This window comes from Heterocephalus glaber, unplaced genomic scaffold, assembly GCF_053883595.1.
Source record: "Heterocephalus glaber isolate CG9 unplaced genomic scaffold, H.glaber_assembly_v1.0 deba00001444, whole genome shotgun sequence".
Taxonomy (NCBI): Eukaryota; Metazoa; Chordata; class Mammalia; order Rodentia; family Bathyergidae; genus Heterocephalus; species Heterocephalus glaber.
The window spans coordinates 12,050,615-12,077,346 of record NW_028258297.1 but is presented as its reverse complement, the minus strand read 5'-3'; the positions used below and the strand labels follow the sequence as shown (position 1 = coordinate 12,077,346).

Here is a 26,732-nt window from a genome sequence, read left to right as displayed (position 1 = left end):
CAATCAGTGTCCTGGACGGGCAGTAACCCCCTATCATGCAGCCTGTCACGTGGCTGGGAAGGAGAAATGGGAAATGAGGCTTTCGCCACTGTGCTCTGTTTGTGGTTGGGAGGCGCAAACTCAGGGGTGCTCTGCCGTTGCGTTACATCCCCAGACTTCAAAAGTTGTTTTTTCTTTCTAAAATTTTGACATGAGGTCTCTCTGGGTTGGCCAGGTTGGCCTTCTACTCACAGTCCTCCTGCCACAGATGTTCCATTGAAATTAGAGGTCTGCACTCCTGTCCCTAGAAGGCTCAGGCTTTGATTCTGCTTTCCTACCTCCCTGTGTAGCTACCAGGGGAAAACCAAAACAATACTGGAAGAGCATTTCCATTTTGGGAAGCCATGGGCAGTTGCTTTGCAATGCCTGCAGCGGTCAGTCCAGTCCTGTTGCGAAATCGTGCTCTGTCCCCACCTCCAGAGGCTTTTTCCCCTGGTCAGTGACGAAGACTGCGAAGCTGCTCTTGCCTCAGTCTTGCCTCAGTCCTAGAGCATCTCAGCTGTTTGCAGCTCCGTGCCAGACAACAGCCCCTCGGAGAGAGGTGAGGACAGAGACCGCGGGGAGAGCAGGGAGGGAGAGAGGACTGCTGCTGGCCCCAGCAGGACCAAGTGGCCAAGAGTTGGTTCCGGAAAAACAGAGGTTATCGGAGTAGCTGGGGTTCACATTCCAGGCAGCTGGGGACTCCGTGAGCTTGAGATGGAATTCAAGCTCTGCTTCTGATGTGTAAAACCGGACAGCAAATTTACCATTTCAGACTCATCTCTTGCAAAAGCTCATAGGTGGAGTTGGCTTTCAGATCCAATCAGAGATCACTTTTCTTTAATTAGAGTATTTTTACCTTGTTAATAATTGTGTCTGCTTTCCTCTGCTAGGAAGTCTGACAGCCTCCCTGGACAACAAGGATACCTGGCCAGTCTAAACATGGCCGCCTTTGGAGATGCCCCTCTGAGCATTCCACCAGAGAGATTTCCTGCCTGCCGAGATTTTCATCGTTCCTATTCACTCCCATCAGAGCCAGGTAAGGTGGAAGGCATCCATGCCTTCGTAGGAGAAAGGAGGAAAGCAAAATGGTCCGGATGTTGAAGTGTACAAGGATTGGGTTGGGGGGGCTGTAGCTTAATGGTAGAGCACTAGCCTAGCACACCCAAGGCCCAGAGCTTCCAAAAAAGAAAGAAAAGAAAAAGAAAGTATAAAAAGATCTGTCCATCGTATTTTATCATTTTCCTTAGATTTCAAGATGTGCTTCTTGGTTGATCCACAGCTGTACCTGTCCTCTACCTCTTGGTGTTTTTACCTCTTTTAACTGTTGAGTGGTGGAGGGCTCACATACTTTTTGTTGCTAGTATTCCACTTTCCCAAGGGCTCTCAATCAGGACATGGCTTTCACAGCGTCCTACACTGATGGCTGCCAAGTTCAATGCCCAGAAAAGCTGACTCACGCACCGATTGCCTACCCACCCATTACTTGGATGTCTGCAAACACAGACTCAGCTAGAGCTCAGTACCCTATAACACACACAACCTGCCTGAAAGACCCTCACTCCTTCCGGTCCCAGCACAGGCATCCTCACTGTGACACTTTTTGGGTCCCAGAATTGAAGTCACCCTGAAATTTCCCTCTCACATCCCACATCCTCTGGGGGAATATGTGCATTGCTTTGTGTCCAGGCTGTCACTACGGTTGCCTAGCCCAAGCCGCCACCCTTCTTGCTCTAGTGACTGCTGCATTCCTAACCTACCTCACAGCTTCCTCGCTTGCAATTTTGAAATAATAAGAACTATACATATTGGTTTCTGTCCCGAGTTCCTGCCATAGAGCTTCTGATACTCTTGCAGACGAGGGCCCTAGAAGGTTGCTTTGTTTTAATATTTGAACTTTGAGTCCAGTTTTCCAAACAGAACTGAGGATGTTTGTACTTTTCTGTGTGATAGGAGCCTCTGACACTGAGCTCTTTGTCTCCTGGAATTTCCTGAGAGGTGGGAGCATCTTTTGTTCCAATGAGGCAGCTCTATGGTGGGCTCCTGGCTAGGGGGCTCATCACCCTGAAGGACCAAGCCAGCATTTGAGCCTTGAAACTTTCCGCTCCCTCATTTCCCCCCTCATTCCTTGGGAATTGAAGAGGAGCTGGAGAGTGAGCTGATGACTGATGGTGCCAATGTGCTGCAGCCTCCACAAAATCTCTAATTTCTGGGGTTCGGTGAGCTTGCAGACAGCTAGCTGAGCCCAAGAACATCCCCGGAGGGTGGAACACAAGGGTGAACGGTGCCTTGTGCACCTCTCCATCTGGCTGTTCATCTGTACCCTTTCTCATTTCCCCCATAGCAAATGACTATACCTAAGTAGAGTGTTCCCCTTAGATCTGTGACCTGTTGTAGCGAATTAATCAAAACTGGTGAGGGGGTGACAGGAAATCCTAATTTGTAGGCTGTTGGTCAGATGTTCCAGAGGCCTGGATGTCCAACTGGCCTTTAAAGTGGGGCCAGTCATACGGTACTGAACCCTTAGCCTGTGGGACTTGGTGCTATCTCCAAGTAGATAGTGTCAGAATTGAGTTGTGAGAGGACAATCAGTTGATGTTTGTTGAGTTGGTTGTCAGTGAAGAAAAGTCCTCAGTATCATTTTAGTCATAGAAACGCAGGGTGTGATCACAACATATCGGTCATAGAAATCTGTGACCACAGCGCACGCTGAATATTTAAAACAACCCCCCCCCCTTCAGACACGCCTCTCAGGGAGACCCAGTGTGTGCCTGCAGCCTAACTCAGACTGTCTGCCTCGTCCAAGTCTCTCCACACACCACTCACACGTGCACACCTCTCGGACATGGGACAGAATATGGGTTGATGTTCCCCACCGCCTCCCCCTCAGGTTCTATAGTTGCAAGAGTGGCTCTCACAGCTCCAGGAAGCGCTTCATTCATGTTCTCTAGAACTTCTGTGCACTTTCTGGGGTGCTGTTGTCCAGGTGCTGCCACCTTTCACCTGCTCTGAGACTCTCCTGCCCTTGGTTCTTTTGGGATTTCCATGGAGGAATCACTGCATAGGCATGATTCAGGTAGTGTCAGCCCCCAGTGATTAAGTCAGTCTTCAGCCCCTCCCCAGTTCCTGAAGTGATGCGCAGGGATGAAATTCCAGTCGGGGTTGGTTTCCCAGGCAACAGCCCCTTTCTTACCATCCTTAGGGACTTCGCAAAAGTCACTTCATTAACAGAAACAGGGTGTTGAGGAAAGGAGCTTCTTGGGAATAATGACACTCCTTCCCTGTTAGTGCCCTTATCACCTAGGAAATTGAAGTGCTTTAGGAGCACTTTGTCATGAACAGATAGGAGGATCAAATATACATTTCTCCCTCTCAAGATACAAAATAAAAAAGTATAAAATTGAATTTTACAAAATTATATGTCTTTATTTTTTCCTCTAGAAATGGATGACACTTCAGTCTATAAAATAGAGCCTTCCAATGAGCTGAGCACAGGAGGTGGGTTGTATAGTCAGAAAGGGGCTGAAGGAAGCAGAAACGACACACACAGAGCAATGGGTCACTTCCCAGTCACTTTCCTTGTAAGGCAGGACAACAGGAAAATAAACAGCTAACATATGGTTACTGCAGGTGACTTTTTAGGCAAGGGTTGAGGCAACAGAAACTGCATTATCGGATTGGCTGAAACTTCCCTGTTTAGGAAATCTGACTCTTACCTCTCTCTCCTCACATCTGAGTGTCAGGTGGCACAGCCTGAGTTCAGTTGGAAACGTTAGTATGAGTGACTCCCTGTCGGCTTTTAGTTTGGTCTGTTGGAGTCCTGTTCAGGAGCTTAATGCAAAACTAGGGCCTCCTGTAATTTTTATTTAACATTTTAAATCACAAAATCAGAAGTCATATGTCCTTGTGAATATAATCTGAACAGAATTCTGAATATTGCCTTGTCCTGTGAAAATGAACTTTTAGTCCCTACAGTCAATTTCTTCACAATAGCCAATGATTGGAAATAACCCAAATACATCAATAGATAGAAGAATATAGAAAACATGTAGAATATATTAATTAAATGCTACATAGAAATAATTTTAAAGCCATTAATACTCCCAACCGCATGGATGAATTCTGAGGAAATTACCTTGAGGTAAAAATGCCAAGCAAATGACCCTATATTTACAAAGTTCAAGAATAAGCAACTTAATGCTTATAGAAGTCAGAGCTGTGGTCATCTGTGGTGTAGGGCGAGGATTACAGGAAGAGAGAGGTAAATCCTGATCTGGGTGGCAATTTTTGTGTAGATAGTTGTCGCCTCTTCTCTCCCTTTTTCGTTTTGTGGTTTCAATTACCCACAGTCAACTTTGTCCCAAAAGTATTAAATGAAAATTTCTAGAAATAATTAAAATGTTTTAAATTCTGCACTGCTCTATGTAATCTGATGAAATCTTGTACTGTCTTGTTCTGACATGCCTGGGACATGATTCCTTCCTTCTTCGAGCATTTCTACACTCTATATACTGCCTGCCTTTCAGTCACTCAGCATAAAAGAGCATACATAGGGTTTGTACCACCCTCTGCCTTAGCATCCCCTGAGAATCTTACAGCTGGTGAATACTGTATCTGCTTCTTGTTACTGGGTCTCAACTCAAAATAATCCTTATGCCAAAGTGGCGCATTTGGAGGTTGCATATCGTGTTACCCTCCAATATAGACGTTAACATTTTTGAGCTTAGGACTTCATGGTGTACACTTACTATGTATAAGCTATTTATTTCTATTTATTTTTATTAATACATGTTTGCAGTATATAAGGATTATATTTATTATGGGGAGTTTGTGAGTGTACATAATACATCTTAGTTCTTTTTTGTCCCCTTCCCTCCCATTCCCACCTGTTCCCTACAACTCTTGTTTCCCTTCCAATTTGAAAAAGCTCTATTTCTGTTTTTTCTTCTATTCTTTTAAAAAATTATTTTTCCCTTCCTTCCCTCTCCCCCTCCCTTTGTCTCTTATTTACCTTCCTGTTTGGAAAACATCTCCTGATTTCCTGTAATATATCTTTTTTTTTGCTCTTTATATTTTGGGTTTCTCATATAAGGAAAATCATGTGATGTTCAAACTTGTGTGTCTGATTTATTTCACTTAACATTATGGTCACAGTGTGCATCCATTTACCTACAAATGCCTCAAGTTTATCCTTCTGTGACACAGCTGTACTCCATTGTATATAAAAACTACATTTTCTTTATCCATGAATCTGCTCATGGGCATCTAGGTGGTTTTCATGATTTAGCTATTATAAATTATGCTGCTATAAATATGTATATACATATATCACCGTAATATGATGGTTTTAACACTTTCAGGAAGATATCCTAGAAGGGGAATAGCTAGGTTGAATGGAATTTCTGTTTTTAGTTTTCTGAGGAATCACTATACTGCTCTTCATGGTGAATGTACTAGTTTATTTTACTCCCAACAATACAGAAGGGTTACTTTTTCACCCAGCTTTCCCAGCAATTTTTATAACTCTATTTCTTGATTGATATCCATTCTTTTTAGAGTGAGAAGGAAACTCAGTGTTCTTTAATTGCATTTCTCTGAATGGCCAGAAATGTTAGATGTTTTTTCATGTATTCATTGGCCATCTACTTCTTCTGAGAAGTAGCTATTCATTTTGATTGCCCTTTTTTGTTGTTGTTGGGGGGTTCTAACTTTTTTGAGTTCTTTAGATATTCTAGATGTTAGTCTTCTGTCTGAGGACTAGCTGGCAAAAATTTTTCACATTCTGTAAGTGGGAAAAATTGTTGTTTATTTCCAGAAAATTTTGAGAAAGAATTAAAATGCTTTAAATTCTCCACTGTTCTGTGTAATCTGATGAAATCTTGTGACATGCCTGGGACATGATTCCTCCCTTCTTCCGGCATTTCTACACTCTATATACTGCCTGCCTTTTAGTCACTCAGCATAAAAGAGTATACATCGGGTTTGTACCACCCTCTGCCTTAGCATCCCCTTAGAATCTTTTTTTTTTTTTTTTTTTAGTACTGGGGATCGAACTTGGGACCTTGTGCTTGTGAGGCAGGCAGTGGAACCACTGAATTATATCCCCGGCCTCCCCTTAGAATCTTACAGCTGGAGAATACTGTATCTGCTTCTTGTTACTGGCTCTCAACTCAAAATAATCCTTATGTCAAAATGTCTTCTGAGTGTAGCTGACCATTGGCCTTTGCTTCTGTCCCAGGATCCAACCACCTTTGTTTATGTGGGAAAGCGGGTTGCAGTTTATTTGCCCTGGTACCCAGTTTGGGGAATGGGCAGCAGTATTGTTTATGATCCACAGGCAATCCAAATATTGGCACAAGGAGAAAGCCAATTGATAGCAACAACTCTGTCACCTTGGCTAAAGTAGTAAAATCAACAACAATAGTGTCAAATACAAACTGGATATTGAAAAACCCTAAAAACTAATAATGTGCCACCCTTAACCATAGGAAAAAGATCTTTCGTTGTAGTATAAACACTAAGACAAACCAGATCTTGATCTACAGTAAATATCTACTCAGTAGAACAACTGCATCTCCATTAACAATCTAACAATGTTAAACCATAATAAGAGGTTTAAGTAGCTATAGATTCATAAAGCTTAATGGTTATTCTTGTAAGCAGAGAGGTATGGAATGGAAACCTGAATAAAGGAGTAAAAGGAAATAGGTAGTGTTAGATAAAAAGAGAAAAGGCCAACAAGAAAAAGAATAAATAATCAAAGATAAAGAATAAACTAAAAAACATAACTAGGGAACAAATTAAAAAAGGAAAGAAAACAGTGAGAAGAGGAATAGCTCAAATAAATAATATAATATTATTTTTAAAAGGGGGAAAGATAATGGGAGCAAAAACTCCATACATCCCCAAAACATAGAAAGGAAACAATAACAACAATAACAACAACAACAAAAGCTCAATAGGAAAAAAAGCAAAGAATTGGGTCAAATGAAGAAAAAAATTCCTGTGTATTTCCAGATGAGTCGTCACTTTTGGGACCTGCAGTCTTTAAAATCCAGCAAGTTGGGCCAGGGATTTAGCTCAGTGGTTCCACTGCCTGCTTTGCAAGCACAAGGTCCTGAGTTCGATCCCCAGTACCAAAATAAATAAATAAGTAAATAATAAAAAATAAAATCTAGCAAGTCACAGACCTCTCTGTAGCACATAATAGCCTGTGGATTTGTGAGGTAGCCTCTCTGCTCAAAAGGCCCCCTATCTATAAACCCCAGGCCATGGCAGCTATCCAAGCTGAGACTCATCCCCACTCACATCGGTACATGGGGAAGCAACCAGACCACTGGGCTCCTCTGCATGTAGGCAGCAGGGAAGATGCTCAAGCAGATCCCAGGACTCAGTGCCATCACCTTCAGATCCAGCCACCTCTAAAAGCCAGACCCACTGAACCTGCCTTCCGCCACAGAATGTGACCTCTCAGGAGATCTAGGGAAAAATATGTCTAGCTCTCATCCTCTCCTCGTCTGTCTCCTGTGGCTCTCTCTCACCCAATCACGTGGTAGGGTAACACTTCGGTCCTGGAGTGAAGCTGTAGTGTGGGTGTTTTGTAACTCAGTCCCACATGGTCAACCCCTTCCCCAAATGGCACCTGATTAGGCTCTCTGGCCATATGGTCGGTGTTGCACTAGATTTCTTCTCCAGTCCAGTCCTGCTGTGAAAAAGTCACTCTCAGTGTACAGTCTCACATTGCTTTTGTTTTTGTTTGTTTGTTTGTATCGGCTATGGGCTTTTCTTGGAGCTAGTGCTGTTGGCCTATCTGTTATTTCTCCCTCAAGCAGCTAATTCCTCTGGGAAGGCTTACTTCTGCAGGGTGTTGGTCTCTTCCTCGATCAGGTCAGTTGTTTGATAGTCACTTGTGTGGCCCTGTGCTGAGGGAAACAAAGGTACAGAGCCTGCTAGGAGTCGGAAGTTTAGAGTTTGAAGCCTATAGTACAGGCATGATCCTTAAAGTGAAGTTTTAAAGCAATAATTTGCAAATAATCAGTGTATTATGTGTGTCATTATGATTTCTGCAAAAGCTAAAATTCCTCTACACTTGGACTTCATAAGATATGTACAGTAACCTTGATTTCCACATTTCTAACCAGAAAGACATGAGATTCCTTGGAACACGGATTTGGAGCTCAAGAGACAGCCAGACAACCAAGCTGGGTAAGAAAGCAAGGCTGGTGTTTGCAAAGATAAACCTAGAGTTAGGTCACTGGGGAAAGGGCTGCAGACAACCTATTGATTAAGAGTAAATGTGCTTTTGTACAGCACACCTTGTCTTCTTACTGGTTTCGGTTATGCACATGAATGTCGGTTATTGCAGGGAACAAACATGCCATGAATCCTAACTAAATATTTTGAAATACAAGTAAAAGATTTAGTCAGGTGCATGCCATTGCATGCAGAAATTCCATCCAAGGACAGAAACTGCCCACTCCGATCCCTCCCACTATGAGATCCAGGAAGACAAGAACTTCTTGGCTTACATACAACTAAATTCTTTAGCATAAACAAATGAGTAAATTTAATACCAGGAGTCCAATAATTGGCACATGCACCTCCACCAGCATCCAGCTCAATATGGACAAGCAAGAAAGCATGGCTAGCATGATGCATTAGTGAGCTACGTGTGCACTGTTTCGCAGAACTAGATTGTGGTCTTACCCTAAGTGAGGAGATGTGGCTGCCTGACACAGGAAGTCTTGCAACAAAGTGTCTACATTTGGGATACTTGTTTTAATTAAGAAGCATAGGAAGCCAATATTCTAGTAGCTCTGAACCACATCAAAATAAAGTGTTGGATCGAATACACAGCTGATGTTTGGAGTGACACTGCTACTTGTGCTTTCTCCCTGTCCTTATACACAGGATTGGGGTGGTATGGCCTGTAACACCTGTATGTTTAGGGCTCCTCACAGGGCCCACCTTCTTGCCTTCATACCCCTTCGTACCTTCTTCCCTGTGAACTGATTTATATCTGCTCATGAACTGATAATTGGGCCCAAATTTGTTAAACTGAAGGATTTTTGTGGTCATGTATTTGATTTTTAACCTTCTCAGCTGAGAAATTGTGTGTGTGTGTGTGTGTGTGTGTGTGGAGAGAGAGAGAGAGAGATTTAAAAGTATGTACATTCCTACACGTACAAGAATATACAGTCAGCACTCAATACCCTGGATTCCACATTTGTGACTCAGCCCACCATAGTTCAGATTCTCTGTAGTCAGGCTCATGATGGCGGTATCTGTGCAAACATGTCCGGATGTTTCTTTTCTTTATCATCATTCTGTAAACAATACAGACAACTATTTACATGACTTTTTCATTGTGTTAGGTATCATAGTTATTTAGAGATGATTTGTATGGGAGAATGTGCATAAGTTAGATGCAAAACTATGCCGTTTTATGTAAGGAATCGGAGCATCCTTATATTTGGTATCTTCAGTGGATCCTGGAACCCATACCTGTGGATACTGAAGTACAACCATGTTTCAGTGAGGAGCCCTGATATCGGCAGGCAGAGGGGAGGAACAGCAGTGGGCTTCATGGGGCCCTGCTCTTTCATCAGAGCTCCATCGTGAATTCATGGGTCCCTTCGAGTGGGTCACCTTTACTCTGAAGGTCCTTCCACTGAAAAGGAGAAGGAAACTCTGATCCTCTTCTGGCTCTTTGCAGCAATGGTCTCATCCTTTGGTGCAGGACACATCAGTGTCACCAGGATCCTCTTTCCCAGAAGGAAATAGATGTACCAATAGCACTGGGCAAGAGAAAAATCCTGAGGATGGTGGCTCTTCTCCCTGACACTGCTTTGGACAGTTTGGGACTCAATTGAGGTGACAAAGACCCCTCTGTCCTGAGAAATACTAGGGGAAGCAGGTCTGGCCCCTGGGCCCCAAATTTCTTTCATGAAGGGCCAATCTAATTTGCTTTGGTGCCACAGAAAGTTGGATGAGAGCCCAAGAAAATGTCCAGAGCATCAGTCAGAATTTATCTCAGCTTCTCAATGTGCAGCTCCCCGGAGAATGGAAGGCACGGCCATAGGAGCCAAAGCCACAGTTGTCATTGTGGAGGAAGTTTTACATAATCTGAGCCTGTCCTGCCTCTGACTCACCTCTACAAGTAGGATTCCCATCCTCTGCCCAACACCTTGCCTCTACTTCCTCCTGTGTTTCCCAGGTGTTTCCCTCCATTGCTCCCATGTTCCCTCTCTTGAACAAGATCTCAGTATCCCCTGCTGCTCTCCACAACAGTGCTGTCTTTCTCATGGGCCAGCCTGGAAATGTCCCTTAGGATGAATCTCCTCACCTCATGTTCTTGGCCAGAGCTGAGGTTGTTCCCATTGTTCTTTTCATATACATGTGCTTCTTATACCTTTCTCTATTCATGAAACTAGTAGCTTCTTCCAAAGGAAGAATTTCCTTGAAATTTTGAGTGACCCTATGGGACTTTTCAGGGAATATTTTGTTGGTTTTTTTTGGTACCGGGGATTGAATTCAGGACCTTGTGTTTTCGAGGCAGGTGCCAGAACCACTGAGCTAAATCCCCGGCCCAAAGTTCAGGGAATATTTTAAAGAGATGCTAAAGGCTTCACAACTGGAACTAATAGAATATCCAAAAGCCACATGAGCTGATTGAAGAGTTTGCCTTTTCTATCAGGAGTCTGAAGCCAAGTCTTTCTTTCACTCATTCCCACAGGGAGGAGGATGACTCATTTTCTGAGGATGACATGGAGTTACAAGATGGAACTCTGACAGCTGAAGAAACAAAATTTTTGAAAGAGTTTCCTGAGTGGAAAAAGGAGCAAGAAAAATTCATCACAACGCTTCAGGCCTTTGCAGAGGATGCTGACAAAATGCACAAAAAATTCACCAAGTCCAAAGTGGTGGCCAACTCTGTCACTGTTGTCTCTGAAGTTGCAACCATTGTGGGCTTTGCCCTAATTCCCGTAACAGCAGGAGCAAGCTTGCTACTCTCAACTGCAAGCAAAGGTGTGTCAGCAGCAGCTGCAGTTAGCACTATGGTGACAGAGTTAAGAGAAAAATCTCACAATAGAAAACTCCGTGCTCAGGCCAGTATCCAAGTGCCCATGGGTGACCAAGAGTTCAAAGACACAGGAGAAAAGCAATCACCTGATGTCACGGCTGCTGGTCAGGCTCTGTACAGGTGTGGGAGAGCCTTGAAGGTTATCAAGAAAGGCATCCGTGCCCTTTGGCCTGTCAAATTCCAGACACACCCAGGCACTGCGGCCAAGCACCGTCAGATTGCTCGTAAAGTCTCAGCACCAGTGGGAACACGAGTACAGAAAGCCAGTCCAGGTAAAGTATGGAGCATGGCAAAAATAGCTCGCATGAGTGGCAGGGCCTTCGCTTCCATGTCTCTTAATGAAGGGGTGTCTGCTCTCTGGAAGAACTGGAAAGAACTGAAGGATGAATCAAAGGCAGAGCTTGCAGAAGAACTCAGGGCCCAAGCTCGGGAGCTAGAAGAGGTGCTGGCACAATATACCGCATACTATGACGCACTGCTAAAAAAGGTGAGATCAGGATTTTGGAAGTGGGGCAGGAGGAGGGCACTTTAACTGGGACCTGAGGGAGCCAATGTTATCCAGCAGGGATGAGGAGAGCTCGTGGTGTAAAATTTGCAATGATGCACTTCAGGACTTGGATCTTCGTGGCCTTTGAGGTCCCAGTAGTATGAAGTACACCCTGGAATGTGGATGCCTTTCCTGGTCAGGCACGATCACACCTTTTGTTTCTCCCTTGGGTCTCCTTCAGACTTCTGTGCTGGGAAGGGGCTGTTGCTTAGAGACCTGAAATGTGTGCCTTGGGTCACATTTCAGGGGTCAGAGCCCTAAGCCCCAGTGTGACTGTTTAAAGGTGAGGCCTTTGGGAGGTAATTAGGGTGTAGAAGTCATAAGGATGGAGCCCTCATCAGACAGGATTAATGTCCATAACAAAGACACTGGAGGGGCGACACTGGAGGGGCCTCCCTGCACCCCAGGGACCAACACAGAGGAGAAGCTGCTGGAGAACACAGTAAGAAGCAATGATCTTCAAGCCTAGGAGAAGAAAGCCACTGCCTGGAAACAGACATGCCAACACCTTAGCCTGGCATGATGGCCTCTAGAAGTGTGAGAAGATGAATTTATCTTTATCAGCTGCTCTAGCTGAGGTGTTTTGTTTTAGCAGCCCAAGATGACCAGGGCAGGGAAGTTATGTGGCTGGCTAGTGTCAGGGTGTTCAGGCTCCTATAAGAAGTTGCCTTAGGCTGGGTAATCTGGGACCATCAGACAGTTTGGGGGACTGGCAAGTCCATGGTCTAAGCTCCAGCAGCAGCAGGTTCAGTATATGGGGTGAGCTCCCTCTGTTCTTCACAGAAGGTGCCTTCACATGGTGCCCTCCCTTGAAGACAGGAAAGACAAGCTCCCTGGTGCCTCTTTCATAAGGGCACTAATCTCAATCATGAGGGATCCAGCCTTATGCCTTAATTACCTCCCAAATTCCTTACTACCTAAGACCATCACACTGGAGATTAGGTTTAAATCTGAGTTTAGGCAGACACAGATATTCAGATGTTAGCATCAAATTCTTGATGCTAGATAATGGTAGACTTAGGACTGCAGGCCTCTTATTCTATGGTGAGGTTCGCAGGGTATCCTTCCATGCTCTGGTCCTGTTCAAATAATTGGACAAGACAAATGAAGAATTTAGGGGTTTTACATTTACTCAAGGTATTGAAGGTGGAGTTAAAGGTAAAGGTAGGAGGGCCGGGGATTTAGCTCAGTAGTTTCGTCGCCTGCTGTGCAAGCACAAGGACCTGAGTTCGATCCCCGGTACCAAAAACAAAAAAAAGGTAAAGGTAGGAAAAGTATGCTCTGTAGAGCAAGTGGGGGCCAGTTAAGGTAGGAAAAGAAATGTCCTGTAAAGTGCAGGGCAGATTGGTCACAGGGGTCACAGCAGCCATGAGCTTAATGGCTAGGTTTTTGTTGTTTTGTTTGTTTGGGTCTTTTTGAGACAGTCTCACTCTGTAATTCAGCCTGGCCTTGTACTCACTGTGTAGCCCAAGCTGACCTCAAACTTCCAGTGATCCTCCTGCCTCGGCCTCCTGAGTGCTGGGATTACAGGCATGAGCACCACACCTGGACAGTCAGGGTCTTTTATACACAATTCTGATGACAGATTGGGGCGGTTCCATGCAGGGCTTGGAAGCTGTTCTGCCCATGTGTCCTGGCTGTGATTGACAGGTCTCAGTGATTGACAGGTCAGGCCCAATTGCTCAGCTCCTAATTTCCTGCCTTGTTTCCCCCTGAGAGATATAAATCCTTACAGTTCTTTCTGGGGTGCTGAGAGTGTGGAGGTCTCTGTTTTCATATGGATACTTCAGCTGAAAAAGGCTGTAGGTCTTACCTACTGGGGATTATGTTCCCCCTAACTACCTTAGGATGTTGTGGCTCACCAGCTGAGCTAAGGCAAACCTGCCAGGAGAAAAGAGTTAGTGTCTATGTGTGGAGCCTGTTCAATAGGAGAAAGCTTGATAAATTTGTCAGGAGAGCAACTTTACTATTAGGTTGGGGATATAGAGCCCAAATATGAGAAAGAGCAGGTCAGATTTCTATCAGAGAACTCTGCAGTACATTCTGATCTCCTGCTTGGTGCTACAGTGCAAGGCTGAGAAAAAAACTAAAAGACAGAACTAAAGAGACAGAGAAACAAGGAGCAAAGATGGCCAATGCTGCTCAAACAGCAAAGGCAGTGGTTAGTCCAAGCCACTGATTTTTATAGGTAATTAATTGGGGTAAAGGCGAACTATGTGCAAAAATGTGCAGTCATGCAGTTGTTATGGATACTAATGTAGACAAGGCTTGTAAAGGAAAAAAACAAAGTATTTTCAAATTGGGAACAGAATAGACAACATATAGGGTTGTAATTAGAACCTTGTCCTTCTAGTTAAGAAAGTTTTAGTTGTGGGAATGGGATTGGAGTGAAAGTCACTCTGACCTTGGCATGTAGGCTTTGGCCAGACTCGTCTCTCAAAACAAGCCAATTGTGGGGTTAACTCTTTACAGCCTGCTTTGGGCATAATCAGTAAATTGGTCCCCCACAGATTTCCACACCTTCCTGTGCAGGCAAAGAGGGATGTTAGATAGACTACCAGTGTGTATTTGTAGTGATTCTACTTATCTCCACTTGGAACAGAACTGGAGTCTTGTTTTTTTTGGTACCAGGGATCGAACTTGGGTCCTTGTGCTTGTGCAGCAGGCGATGAAACCACTGAGCTAAATCCCCGGCCCTGGAGTCTTGTTTTTTGAAGAGAAATCTCAGACCTCCCAGAGGTTTCCAGGAGTACCATTTTTTAAAGCAAAGGATGTGGTCTGGAATTGCCAGGGTTATTATAAGCACACAGTGTGAAAGCTTTGCAGACCTGTCCAGTGGTTGCTGCTACCCTAATCCTGTGAAAATATGAATGAACATTTCCCATGAAGGAGTTTTATAGTTTGTCACAGTGTCTCTTGAAGAGGGAGCAGTTTGTTTTCTAGACTACTGTTAGTGGTTCTCAGGTACCAGGAATAAGGCTAAGGTCTTGACCTTCTTGCCTCAGTATCAGCCTTTTTATTTCCCAAAGAGTGTTTAGATACATCCCTTTGGAGTCCCTTGTAATGAATAACAACTTGATTTGGAAGATAGATTGTCTCTAGGAGTTGTATTGTTTATTGATTAGCAAGCTCCTTTCTTTGCAGATCGTTGCATGGGCATGTAGTATCAGATCCTTGACCTGACATGTCTCAGGAAGAGTAAAGAAGCTCTGACTTGGGTCCCCCCTTGGCCCCGATTATGCTGATAGATTTAGAGGAGGGTTTTCCAGAGAAGAGAGTTAAAAGGAGTAATTAAATTGAATTTGCTTACCCATGACTTCAGAGTTACCTGCAGTTTTTCACAGGAGATGGAGATGCCCATGGACTGGAACATTATGGGTTGCCCTTTGCTTAAAAAAAAAAAAAAAAGGTGTTCCTGAGACCCTATGGGAGACCTGAGGCTTCTCTTCAAAAAAGCAAGACTTGGTTTTTACTTTTTTTTTTGTACCGGGGATTGAACTTGGGTCCTTCCGCTTGCGAGGCAGGTGGCAAAACCACTGAGCTAAATCGCTGGCCCAAGACTTGGTTTTTAAGGGAACAGAAAGGGAGGGCAGAGCAAAGGGGACAATGATAAACAAAGTAAGACCAACTTGGTGAGGTTCTTCTGAGTCAGGCTGACATAAATGATATACCTGTTATCTTTGAAACATAGGATAAAAACAATCATCTCACATTTTTTCATAAAAGTTGAAACAAGTCCATGAATATATCAAGGGTTTTATAACATATTGTTTTGCCACTGCTAGTCACAGAAAACTGCAGATGTTACAAGCTCTCTGGAAGCCTCCAGTCCACATGACCATGAAGGACTGTACCATGGGTACAGCTCCCCCCAGGCAGAGGACAACAGTGCTGTGCCCACCATGAAGCCCAGCAGCGTACCCATGGCTGCGCCGCCGGTGCTGCTCCCTCCTCGCAGGCTGCCGGTATAAGGAGCGGGTCAAGGGGTGGCAGGAACTGGGGGTGGGTAGAATGTCCCCAGGAGCAAGCACACAGGTACAGCAGCTGTGGTCCTGGGACTGGTGATGGGGCAGAAGGGTGGGTGACTCCTCCACTCCAGTTATCCCCAGGGGCCCAGACCTGGGGCCCCATGTCTGGGCATTCCTGCCTCATGGGTAGTGGCTGCTGCTCAGGCTGCTGCAGTAGCATGTGCTGCAGATCACATCTACCAGGCACTTTGTCATGCCCTGAACTGACTTGGGCCCAAGAAACCTGAAATCACGGGTGAAGTTTATCTGCCCCTCAATGGCACACTTCAGGCTTCAGGGCTTTCCTGGGATGGGTACTGTTTCCATTTTAATATACTATAATAATTGTACTATGTACAATTTTTTTCCCTTCTAGGAAGCATTGATAGAAGAACTGATCAGGAGGTCATCTTTGAAAGAAGCCAAGAAGACTCAAGCTCAGCCCTGGGTGTCCTCTTAAGAGCTTTATTATTTTATTTCTTTTAGGTATTTGATCCACTTAGAGTTAATTTATTTTTCCTATACTGAGGATGAAACCCAGGGATGCTTTCCTGCTTACTGGGGCTTTCTATCACCAGCCTTTTCATTTTATTTTAAAACAGGCTGGGTTCAAATTTGTGATCCTCCTACCTTAGCCTAATGAGTATCTGGGATTTCAGGTGTATAAGGCCACTACATTAATTTTTGTATATCTTGCTTCCCCAGCACTATTTATTGTTATATAAATATATATTATATATAATATATATATTATATATAATATATATATATATAATTCCCCATTGAATAACCTTGTACCCTAGTTGAAGGCCATTTTACTACATATGTAAGGGCTTATTTCTGAGCTCTCCATTCTTTTCTATGATAGATAAATCTATCTTTCTGCAAGTGCATTGGAGTAGTTTAGTTTAGTTTAGTTATGAAGAGGCAGTCAGAGCAGCCTAGCAATGGGGTCAGATAAAAGAAAATACTCAAGCTTAGAGATATAAAAGAAAATACAAGAAAAAAAGACAAAAGGTTCAGATAACAATGGAGAGACAAGGATCGTTTCTCCCAGGATCTTATCTTTCTCCCAGACGATGGTATTGTCTCTTATCCCTCTGGACTAGAAATAGTTAACGGGTCCTTCCTGCCTCCAAACTAGAAACTTACAAATGCAGAGTAACCAGTTTCCTGTAAACCAGCTAAACAATTAATTTCCTTTAAACATTAAACCCACAAACCCACCTGATTAAAACAAATCCCACTCTTCTCTATAGAAGGCAAGACAAAGAAACCATGTTGGACTTCTATCCCCTCTTCATGGGTATCCACCAAGAGCTCTTTTCTTCTTACTGTTCCTAATAAACACTCTCCTAAATTTATCCTGTTGTGCATGATTTCATTCTTCAACTTAATGAGACAGAGAGCTAGGTTTTATAAAAAAAAATTAAGTATTTCACCATGCTGTTGTACTATACCTTTATAGTAAATTTTGAAATCAGGAAGTGTGAGTTTTCAATTTACTTCTTTTATTTCAAGATTATTTTATCTATTCTGGGTTCTTTGAATGGGAATTTTTAAGACAGAATTTTATATTTCTACAAAAAAATTCATTGGGTTTGTCGTGGTTACTGCTGTTGTTGTTTGTTTTAGTGGCACTGGGAAATGAACCAGGCCTTGTACATGCCAGGCAAGCACTCTATCAGTAAGTTACACTTCCAGACATTTTTCTTTTTTAATTTGAAACAGGAAGGGTATCGCTAAGTTGCCCAGTCTGGCCTCAGGTTCATGATCCTTCTCCCTCAGCTTTCTCAGTGGTCGGGGTTACAGGCATGCCCCATGATGCTCAGCCTCACTGGAATTTAGAGGACATTGACTCTATAGATCTCTTGGCTGTTGTATCAGACAGCTTTACTGCCACTGGGACACAAAACCTGACATGCCCAATTTAAAAGAAAAGGTTTTGCTTTGTTTGGGTTTAGTTTTCTGATACAGGGTCTCGCTATGTAATTCAGGCTGGTCTTAAACTTACTATGTAGCTCAGGCTGGCCTCAAACTCATGGTAGTCCTCCTGCCTCAGCTGCCGGAGTGCTGGGATAGCAGGTGTGTGCCACTATACTTGGCTCCAAGGAAAAAAGGTTTCATTTGCCTCCAGGTCTCAGGGATTCAGTACATGTTCGGCTGTCTCCAAGGCAGAAACAGGCTGGTGAAAGAGTAGGGGAAAGATGGGTGCTCAGTTTCTGGTGACTAAGAAGCACAGAAGAGCTGTGCTAGAAGAAGGACTTGAGAGCCAGAAATAGACTCCCAGGCCAGGCCTCCATGAGCCCCCCAGACATACTCAGAAGTAAGTATACTGCATTTATCCACTGGGAGGCTACCATAATCCATCAAGTTGTTGTTTCACCCTAACTGCTGCATCCCTCCTCTTCAACAAACACATCTTCTTAAACCATACTTACATATCTAAATAAAAACAGTACAAGTTCATAATTCTGCCTGGCATAATACACCTATCCTGTGTATAATTACAAACACAGTAATTCCTTCCCCCAAATAATTACTTCTAACATTTTAAAAAGTCCAAGCTGAAGACTTTTCTGAGACTGAAGGCAAACCCCTTAGCTGGATGCAGAATAAATATTCCCATTCCAAAATGTAGAAATAGGAGGTTAGAAAAGAATCTGACCAAAGCAAGATTCAAACCCAGCAGGGCAAATTTTAAGTCCTATAGCTCCATATCCATCATCCCGGGCACATGGCTGTGAGAGGTGAGCTTCAGAGGGCTGGAGTGGCCCCATCCCTATGTCTTTGCTATTTGCAGTCCATATAGCCTCTGCCTTGGGGTAGCTGAACTCTTGGGATACACCATTCCTCAGCAAACATTCTATGTTCCTGGCATCTCCACCATCCTAGGCTCTCCACTGCATCTTTGTACTCATTCCTATAGCTTCACCTGTTGCCCACTCAGAGGCTCCTTGCCTGGTCTTCCTCTAAAATCTGACTAGTAATCTCCCTGACCCTACAACTCTTGCACTGTGCATGCTGGTAAAATCAGCATTGTGTGCATGATGCCCAGGGCTGCTCTCATTAAAGGCAGTAGCCAGACTCCCCTAGAACATGGCTGCAGTGGCCCCTGAATGCATAGTTGGCTGTGCATGATGAAATGAATCCCAGGAACCAGTTCCTTAGGAAGCCAAGATGATTATAAGTTGTATGTAATGCAAACATGTATTAATAAAATATTTATAAAAAGAAATGTGCTCCATCAGTCCTTACGCAGCTCCCAAGCTAATCAAGTTCATACTGCACCCTATGCATCACAGGCACTATCATTCTAAACAATATTAACTGCTTGCAATCCATGAATACAGTATGTCTTTCCATTGGAATGTGTCATCTTTCATTTCTTTCAGTGATGTATAGTTTTCCATATACAAGTCTTTCATTTCCTTGATTAAGAGACACCAAACCCTGCTTGTGCATTTCTCATGAGAACTCAATCAAGTTTTCAATAAGATGGCCTAGACCTGACCTCAGCCTGAGGCATTGGATTCCAGCATCACCTCTCAGGACCCGTACATAGAAGTTCTCATGGGGTTCCTAGAGATTTGGACAGCGTAAAGACACAGAGACCATGAAGAGATCCAGATCATGGCCTTCCAAATGATAGCTCACCCTGTGTCCTCCAAGGGGTATATTTATCATGCTTTTTCCTCTTTTACTCAGCCCAAGCTAGCTCTGCAGAGCCAGTTTCTCCCTCACTCTTCACTTTTACTTTTTCAAATGAACTTTGCTACCATTTTTCATTCATTTCATCCAATTTGTTATTTGAGATGAAAAGAACCTGGAAACCAGCTCCAGAAGGAGACATGAGCACCGCAAAACTCAGTAACATTTAATTGGCAAGCCACTTTTAGAAAGAGCTACCCAGTAATATATACACTAGTTCCCTATAGCAAATGTGGAATACAAATGATGCTGCAGTTTAAAGATTATGAATGTAGTCTTGGCAGAAAAGCTGTGTAAAAAGAGAAAAAAATCCCTACTTAAGAAATCCATATGTACCTAAAAGATCTACAGAACCGTTCTTCACTGCAATGGATGTATTTCCCTGCCCACTAAAGCCAAGAGGCTGGCAGCAAGCAAGGACTTTTGCCTGTTAACAAAGAAACAAACAAACAAAGAATCCTGACTCTATGTAAAGCAGCTACATGGGAATACCAGGCCACTCAGCTCTGCAAGCACCAAGTCTGTAACTCTATGTAAGTTATGTCACCAAACCCAGAGATCTGAATTTAGGTTCGGTGGACACCATCTCCGAAGATTGTTTTAGCTCTTAAATTAGACTCTGTATGCTTTTCCAAGTTTCTGGCCAAAGCAACAACCCAAAAAGAGCCACAAGAACTAGGCAAGAGGAGATAAAATATTATCTTAACTACCAATAGAGCTTTTGGAGAATGAGGTTCTTTCTCTGTGAGTTCCATGGTTATCAGAGTTAGGATATGGACAGGCAGTTAAGGCTATGACCCTGGGAAGGAATTAGGCAAGTGGAATGCACTGCACTGAGCAAACAACCCTTCCCTGAATCTGGGCTGGTTTTTGAGCAATGTAGGAATGCTGAGCAACTGGACTTTTACATTGTTAGGAAGCCCCAACCGCTAATTGGTCAGTTTAAGCCAATGGGTCTACTTGTGATAGGTACCTGCCTGATGCTGAGCAAACTCCAATGCTCTGCTTACTCACAAGAATGCCTAGATAAAAACCTTCTTTGGCAACCCTTTCCAGGCCCCCTCCCAATTAGTGGGAGCTTTTCCTTTGTGTGCTTTGGCTTCTCAGTAAACTTCCCTATTTGCAACTTTCCTCTTTGTCCACTATTTCACTCTTTGACATCGTGAAACACCAAGCCACTCTTTCAGTTACAGTGGGGCTAAGAATGTTCTCCTGTGTAGCTCGCCATTGGTCATTCCCAGGTGCAGGCCTGCTGGATGACTGCAGGCCATGCCCAGGACTGCCCTACAGCACCTACACGTTAGAGGAGCAGAGTCAAGCCTATGCTCTCTTGAAAGGAGGCATATCCTAGGGGTTGAGAAGAAAGGGCTGAGCCATGCATAGTCCTACCCTGCATTGACTTTCCCTTGGGAATAAAAGAGTTAACACCCTTAACAGATGAACTGGTTAAAACCATATAAAAATAAAGGACTCTGGTAAAAGACATCCCACTCTCAGTAGGTGATCATAAAAAGCAACAAACTGACACCCACAGCAGGGCAGCGATCCACTTAGCCCACCGGAGAGAGAGGTCCCAGGTCGCCCAGGGCCCCGCTCCATCCAGCCTGTGCCACGCACACTGGTGGGGACCAGCCAGAAGGTGAGGACCCCTCGCCACTGGCCATGCCCATGGTGGCAATCTGCTTAGCCGTGTGGGCGCCTGCAGGACACCCCACTCCCCTACTCCCCATCCCCCCTTGCCTCTGGCCTCCTGGCTGTACCAATACCTGGTTCCACACTACAAAGACACAGAAGACACAAGACCACCGTACTTGGTAAATTGGAAGGATCTTCACCTCCCATCAGAACCTGGACTATCTTCAGGGGGAGGGCAGCTGGAACCTGCAGTACAACCTTGCAGAGTTCAAGCCTACAGGAGGACAGGGAGCTCAACTTGGGACTTGCAGCCAGAAATCTGCCTGAATCCCACGGGTCTGCTACTGGCTTGCTGAGACTCACTGACTTACATCTTCACACTGCTGCCCATGTTGTCTATCATGACAGCAGAGACATACCTTGAAAGAGGCCCTTCATTTTCATTTTTATTTCCAAAATTACTATAGCGGTTTTTTTGCTCTTATTTTTAATTTTTTTCCTACTCTTTTCAAATTTTTACTTTTCTCTTCTTTTTTTTCTTTCTTTTCTCTCTCACACTCACTCTCTTGCTGTCCCACATTGTTCTTCATCTCCCTTTTTGTTCCTGTTCTGGCCCTAATTTGGATTTCTTCTTTATTTTTCTTTTATTCTCTTTTTCCTTCTCTCACCTGTGTCCTCTGGCCTCAGTGCTAACCTTCCCCTATCCTTCTACCTATCTATCCCTCCCTCCCCAACTCCTAATTCCCCATCCCGAAGGGTAAAGTTGCTGTATTGAAGAGTTTATTCACTATAAACATATGTTGGGTTGGTCCTCAATTTTGATTTAATTCACACAGTTAAAGGTGATAGATTAATAACTTTCACAAATGGTCATTTTCTAAGATGTACTTGATGCTATGGTGTTTCGGATTGTAGCACTTCAGCTAAGGTGTTGTGATTGATCTAATCAGTTGTCCTTCCTGGCATAATGAAAATGAGATAGCCTCAGAGTCATTAGAGACTCAAAACCTAAAGACCAGCTATATCTGGAAGACACCTCTGAGAAGAAATCATTCCACAAGGGGTCTAATTACAAGCAACAAAGATATTTACAATAAGAAATTTTGAAGTATCAACCCAGGAATTAAACCAAGGACAGTACAAAAAAACAAAAAATGAGAAGACATTTAAGCAAGGCACAAACTCAGACTTCCACCCTACCAAGGGTAAATTCTGGGGGAAACGAGGTGGGAAAGTCTGATAATCAACCACCTAGACATCCTGAATTGATAGCACAGGAAGTAACAAAACAGATGAATGAGACTCTAGAAAAATTCAAAGCAGAAATAATCTCCCAGATAACTACAGAAATGGTGAGCAGAGTGAAAGACATGATTAGAGGCTCTAGAACAGAAACAGATAAAAAAAATAGATGAGCTCAGAAACATGCTAGAAGCAATGAATGCCCAGCATAAGAAAGAAATGGAAACCATGATTGCCCAACATAAGAAAGAAATGGAATCCATGAAACAGATTCAAACAGATATTCAGGAGATTAAAAACTCCACTGAAAGTATGCCCAGCAGATTAAGGGAATCTGAAGATAGAATATCAGATATAGAAGACAGGATTGTGGTTAAGGACCATGAAAACAGAGATTTCTTAAAAATAGTAAGAGACCATAAGAAATCAATCCAGCAGCTGTTAGATGATGCAAAGAAGAATAACATAAGACTAATAGGAGTCCACGAAAAAACAAGAGAAAGTACAATTGACATAAAAAAACTATTCACAGAAGTAATAGTTGAAAACTTCCCAGACGGAGATAGAGAATTGGACATACAGATAAATGAGGCATACAGAACTCCAACTAGCCATGATCAAAAAAAAAATCTACACCTAGACATATAATAGTCAAGATCCCAGAAACCCAACAGAAGAACAAAATCCTACAAGCAGTTAGAGAAAAGAAACAAATCACCTACAAAGGAGAGCCCATCAGAATCACAGGAGACTTCTCAACACAAACCCTCAAGTCAAGGAGAGCCTGGAGTGCAGTGTTTCAAGCTCTAAAAAAAAATAACTTGCAACCTAGACTGTTGTATCCTGCAAAATTATCTTTCAAAATCGATGGGGGAAATTAGATACTTCCATGACAAAGAACACCTGAGAAATTTCATGAACACCAAACCAGCACTCCAAGCAATTCTAAACAATATCCTAGAAAAAAACAATGAAGGTCATAACTCCATGAGGCCCAACAGAGGGAAGCCACCAGGCAAGGTAAGAAACTAAAGGGAAAGGGGGGAAACTAAGAAACAAAAGAGCCAACAAAAGTAAAACATTATGACAGGGATGAGTCAATATCTATCAATTGTAAACATCAATGTTAATGGCCTCAATTCATCAATCAAAAGAAATAGATTGGCAGAATGGATTAAGAAGCAAAACCCAACAATATGCTGTATACAAGAAACACATCTAACTCAAAAAAAATTCATACCCTGAAAGTAAAAGGATGGAAAACAGTTCTTCACGTGACAGGAACCCAGAAAAAAGCAGGGGTAGCAGTCTTATTTGCAGACAAAGTAGATTTCAAACCAAAAGTAATTAAGAGAGACAAAGATGGTCACTACATCCTTGTGAAGGGAACAATCCAAGAGGAAGAGATGACAATCATAAATATATATGCACCAAATATGAATTTCCCCCAACTATACAAAACAAATATTAATGGACATGAAAAACCAAATAAGTGCTAATACAATTGTAGTGGGGGACCTCAACACCCCACTATCACAAATAGAAAGATCATCTAGACAAAAAATTAACAACAAAATTCTAGAATTGAGCCAAGCTATTGAACAAATGGACTTAATAGATGTTTACAGAGTGTTCCACCCCACAAAATCAGAATACACATTCTTTTCGGCTGCACGCAGGTCATTCTCCAAAACAGACCAAATGCTAGCTCATAGAACATGTCTAAGTAAATGTAAAAGAAATGAAGTTATCCCCTGTATATTATCAGACCATTGTGCAATAAAATTGGTGATCAATAACATAAGAAACTGCAACCCCCCCACAAACACATGGAAACTGAATAACACCCTACTGAACAACCAATGAGTCACAGAGGAAATTAAAGAAGTAAATGGTAACACTAGTACAACATACAGGAATCCATGGGACACAATGAAAGCAGTTCTGCCCAGGAAATTCATAGCAGTGAATGCACATATTAGGAAAACAGAGAGAACTCAAATGAATAACCTAATGCTGAACCTCAAGCTCCTAGAAAAAGAAGAGCATAACAAACCCAAAGCTTGTACAAGAGAGGAAATTATAAAGATCAGAGCAGAAATCCATGCAATGGAGACTAAGAGAACGATACAAAAAATCAATGTATCAAAGAGTTGGTTTTTTGAAAGAATAAATAAAATTGATAAAACTTTAACCAACCTTATCAAAAAAAGGAAAAAAAAGGCTCAAATCCATGCAATTAAGAACTAAAAAGGTGAAGTCACAACAGACCCAGCAGAAATCCATAGGATCATCAATACCTAACTCAAGAACCTGTACTCTAATAAAATGGAAAACACATGGGCTGGGGATTTAGCTCAGTGGTTCTGGTGCCTGCCTCACAAGTGTAAGGTCCCAAGTTCCATCCCTGGTACCAAAAAAAAAGGAAAACACAGAAGAAATGGACAGATTCCTAGATACATACAAATTGCCAAAGTTAAATGAAGAAGATATAGAAATTCTAAACACCCCAATTACAATGAGGGAAATTGAAAATGTAATAAAAAATTTACCAACAAAGAAAAGCCCAGGTCCTGATGGCTTCACTGCTGAATTCTACAAGACATTTAAAGAACTATCACCTTTACTCTCTAAACTCATCAAGGAAATTGAAAGGGAAGCAAGGCTTCCAAACTCATTCCTGGAAGCAAGTGTTACTTTTATTCCAAAACCAGGGAAAGACCCAACCCAAAAAGAGAACTACAGGCCAATCTCCCTAATGAACATAGATGCAAAAATCCTCAGCAAGATACTAACAAACAGAATACAGAGGGTCATCAAGAAGATCATAAACCCTGACCAAGTCGGATTTATCCCAGGGATGCAAGGATGGTTCAACATCCATAAATCAATAAATGTAATACACTATATTAACAGTCAAGGACAAAAACCAAATGATGATCTCCATAGGTGCAGAAAAGGCATTTGACAAAATCCAACACCCATTCATGATAAAAACGCTACAGAAATTTGAATAGAAGGGCTTTATCTCAACCTGATTAAGGCTATCTATGAAAAAGCAACACCCAACATCATACTAAATGGTCAAAAACTGAAAACTTTCAAGCTAAACTCAGGAACAAGACAAGGATGCCCACTATCACCACTCTTGTTCAATATTGTTCTGGAAACATTAGCCACAGCAATTAGAAAAGAGAAAGAAATAAAAGGAATAAAGATAGGAAAAGAAGAAGTTAAATTGTCACTATTTACTGATGATATCATACTTTACATAGAAGACCCAAAAAACTTGGTCAAAAGTCTTCTAGACCTAGTTGATAGATTCAGTAGAATAGCTGGATATAAGGTCAACCCTCAAAAAAACAATAGCCTTCTTATAAAAACATAGCAGACTCACTGAGGGAGAAATTCAGGAAACAATTCCTTTTACAATAGCATCCAAAAAAATGAAATATCTAGGAATCAATCTAACAAAGGAAGCAAAAGACCTCTACACTGAAAACTACAGCACCATGAAAAAGGAGATCAAGGAGGATATAAGAAAATGGAAAGACATCCCTTGTTCCTGGGTAGGAAGAACCAATATAGTGAAAATGGCCATACTTCCAAAACTGCTATATAGATTTAATGTAATGCCAATTGAAATTCCAACAATATACTTCACAGAACTAGAGAAAACAATCCAAAAATTCATTTGCAACCAGAAGAGACCTAGAATAGCAAAAGCAATTCTAGGCAACAGAGACATGGCTGGGGGTATCACAATCCCCAACTTGAAACTATACTACAAAGCTACTGTGATAAAAACAGCATGGTACTGGCAAAAGACACAAACCCGAGGATCAGTGGAATAGACTAGAAGATGGAGAAATAACTCCAAACATACTCAGCCACCTCATCTTTGACAAAGGAGCCAACCATCCTCATTGGAGGAAAGATAGCCTATTTAATAAATGGTGTTGAAAAAACTGGATTTCAACTTGCCAAAGATTAAAACTAGACCCATACCTATCACCATGAACTAAACTAAGATCAAACTGGATTAAAGATCTAAATATTAAGACAGAAACACTAAACTTGCTGGAAGATAAGTTAGGAAGAACTCTTAAAGACATTGGCATAGGAAAAGACTTTATGGGGGCAGGGGATTTAGTTTAGTGGTTCTGCCAACTGCCTTGCAGGCGCAAGGTCCCAAGTTCAATCCCCAGTACAAAAAAAAAAAAAAAAAAAGTCTCACAGGAAAAGACTTTATAAAGAAAACCTCAGTAGCATGGAAACTAGCACAAAGAATCAACAACTGGGGTCTCATCGTATTAAAAAGCTTTTGCCCTGCAAGAGAAACAACCAACAGAGCTAAGAGACAACCTACAATGTGGGAAAAAAATTTTTAGCAGCTGTACCTTCGACAAAGGACCACTATCTAGAATATATAACGAACTAAAAAAAATCAGAGCCCCCAAATTCAAAGACCCAATTGAAAAATGGGCAT

General features: G+C 42.5%; 1 protein-coding gene across 3 annotated transcripts; it reads left to right on the top strand.

Annotated features, from left to right (window-relative positions):
- The first annotated feature begins 65 nt into the window (after positions 1–65).
- LOC101726494 (apolipoprotein L6-like) lies at positions 66–17,019 on the top strand. Of its 3 annotated transcripts, none has more exons than XM_004845911.3 (6): positions 66–580; positions 912–1,057; positions 8,160–8,223; positions 10,754–11,588; positions 15,434–15,613; positions 16,032–17,019. In XM_004845911.3, exons 2-6 carry the CDS (start codon positions 961–963, stop codon positions 16,113–16,115), a joined length of 1,260 nt encoding a protein of 419 aa, XP_004845968.2. In that variant the 5' UTR covers positions 66–580; positions 912–960; the 3' UTR covers positions 16,116–17,019. The 3 variants fall into 3 exon arrangements, with proteins under 3 accessions (XP_004845968.2, XP_021114724.2, XP_021114725.2); XM_021259065.2 differs by lacking the exon at positions 66–580 and adding an exon at positions 599–818; XM_021259066.2 differs by lacking the exons at positions 66–580; positions 8,160–8,223.
- Positions 17,020–26,732: the final 9,713 nt, after the last annotated feature.

Coding starts and splice junctions, on each gene's coding strand:
- LOC101726494 (XM_004845911.3), top strand. CDS start 961: ATGGCCGCCTTTGGAGATGCCCCTCTGAGCATTCCACCAGAGAGATTT. Junction 8,224..10,753: donor CAGCCAGACAACCAAGCTGG/GTAAGAAAGCAA, acceptor TCATTCCCACAG/GGAGGAGGATGACTCATTTT. Junction 11,589..15,433: donor ATGACGCACTGCTAAAAAAG/GTGAGATCAGGA, acceptor TGCCACTGCTAG/TCACAGAAAACTGCAGATGT.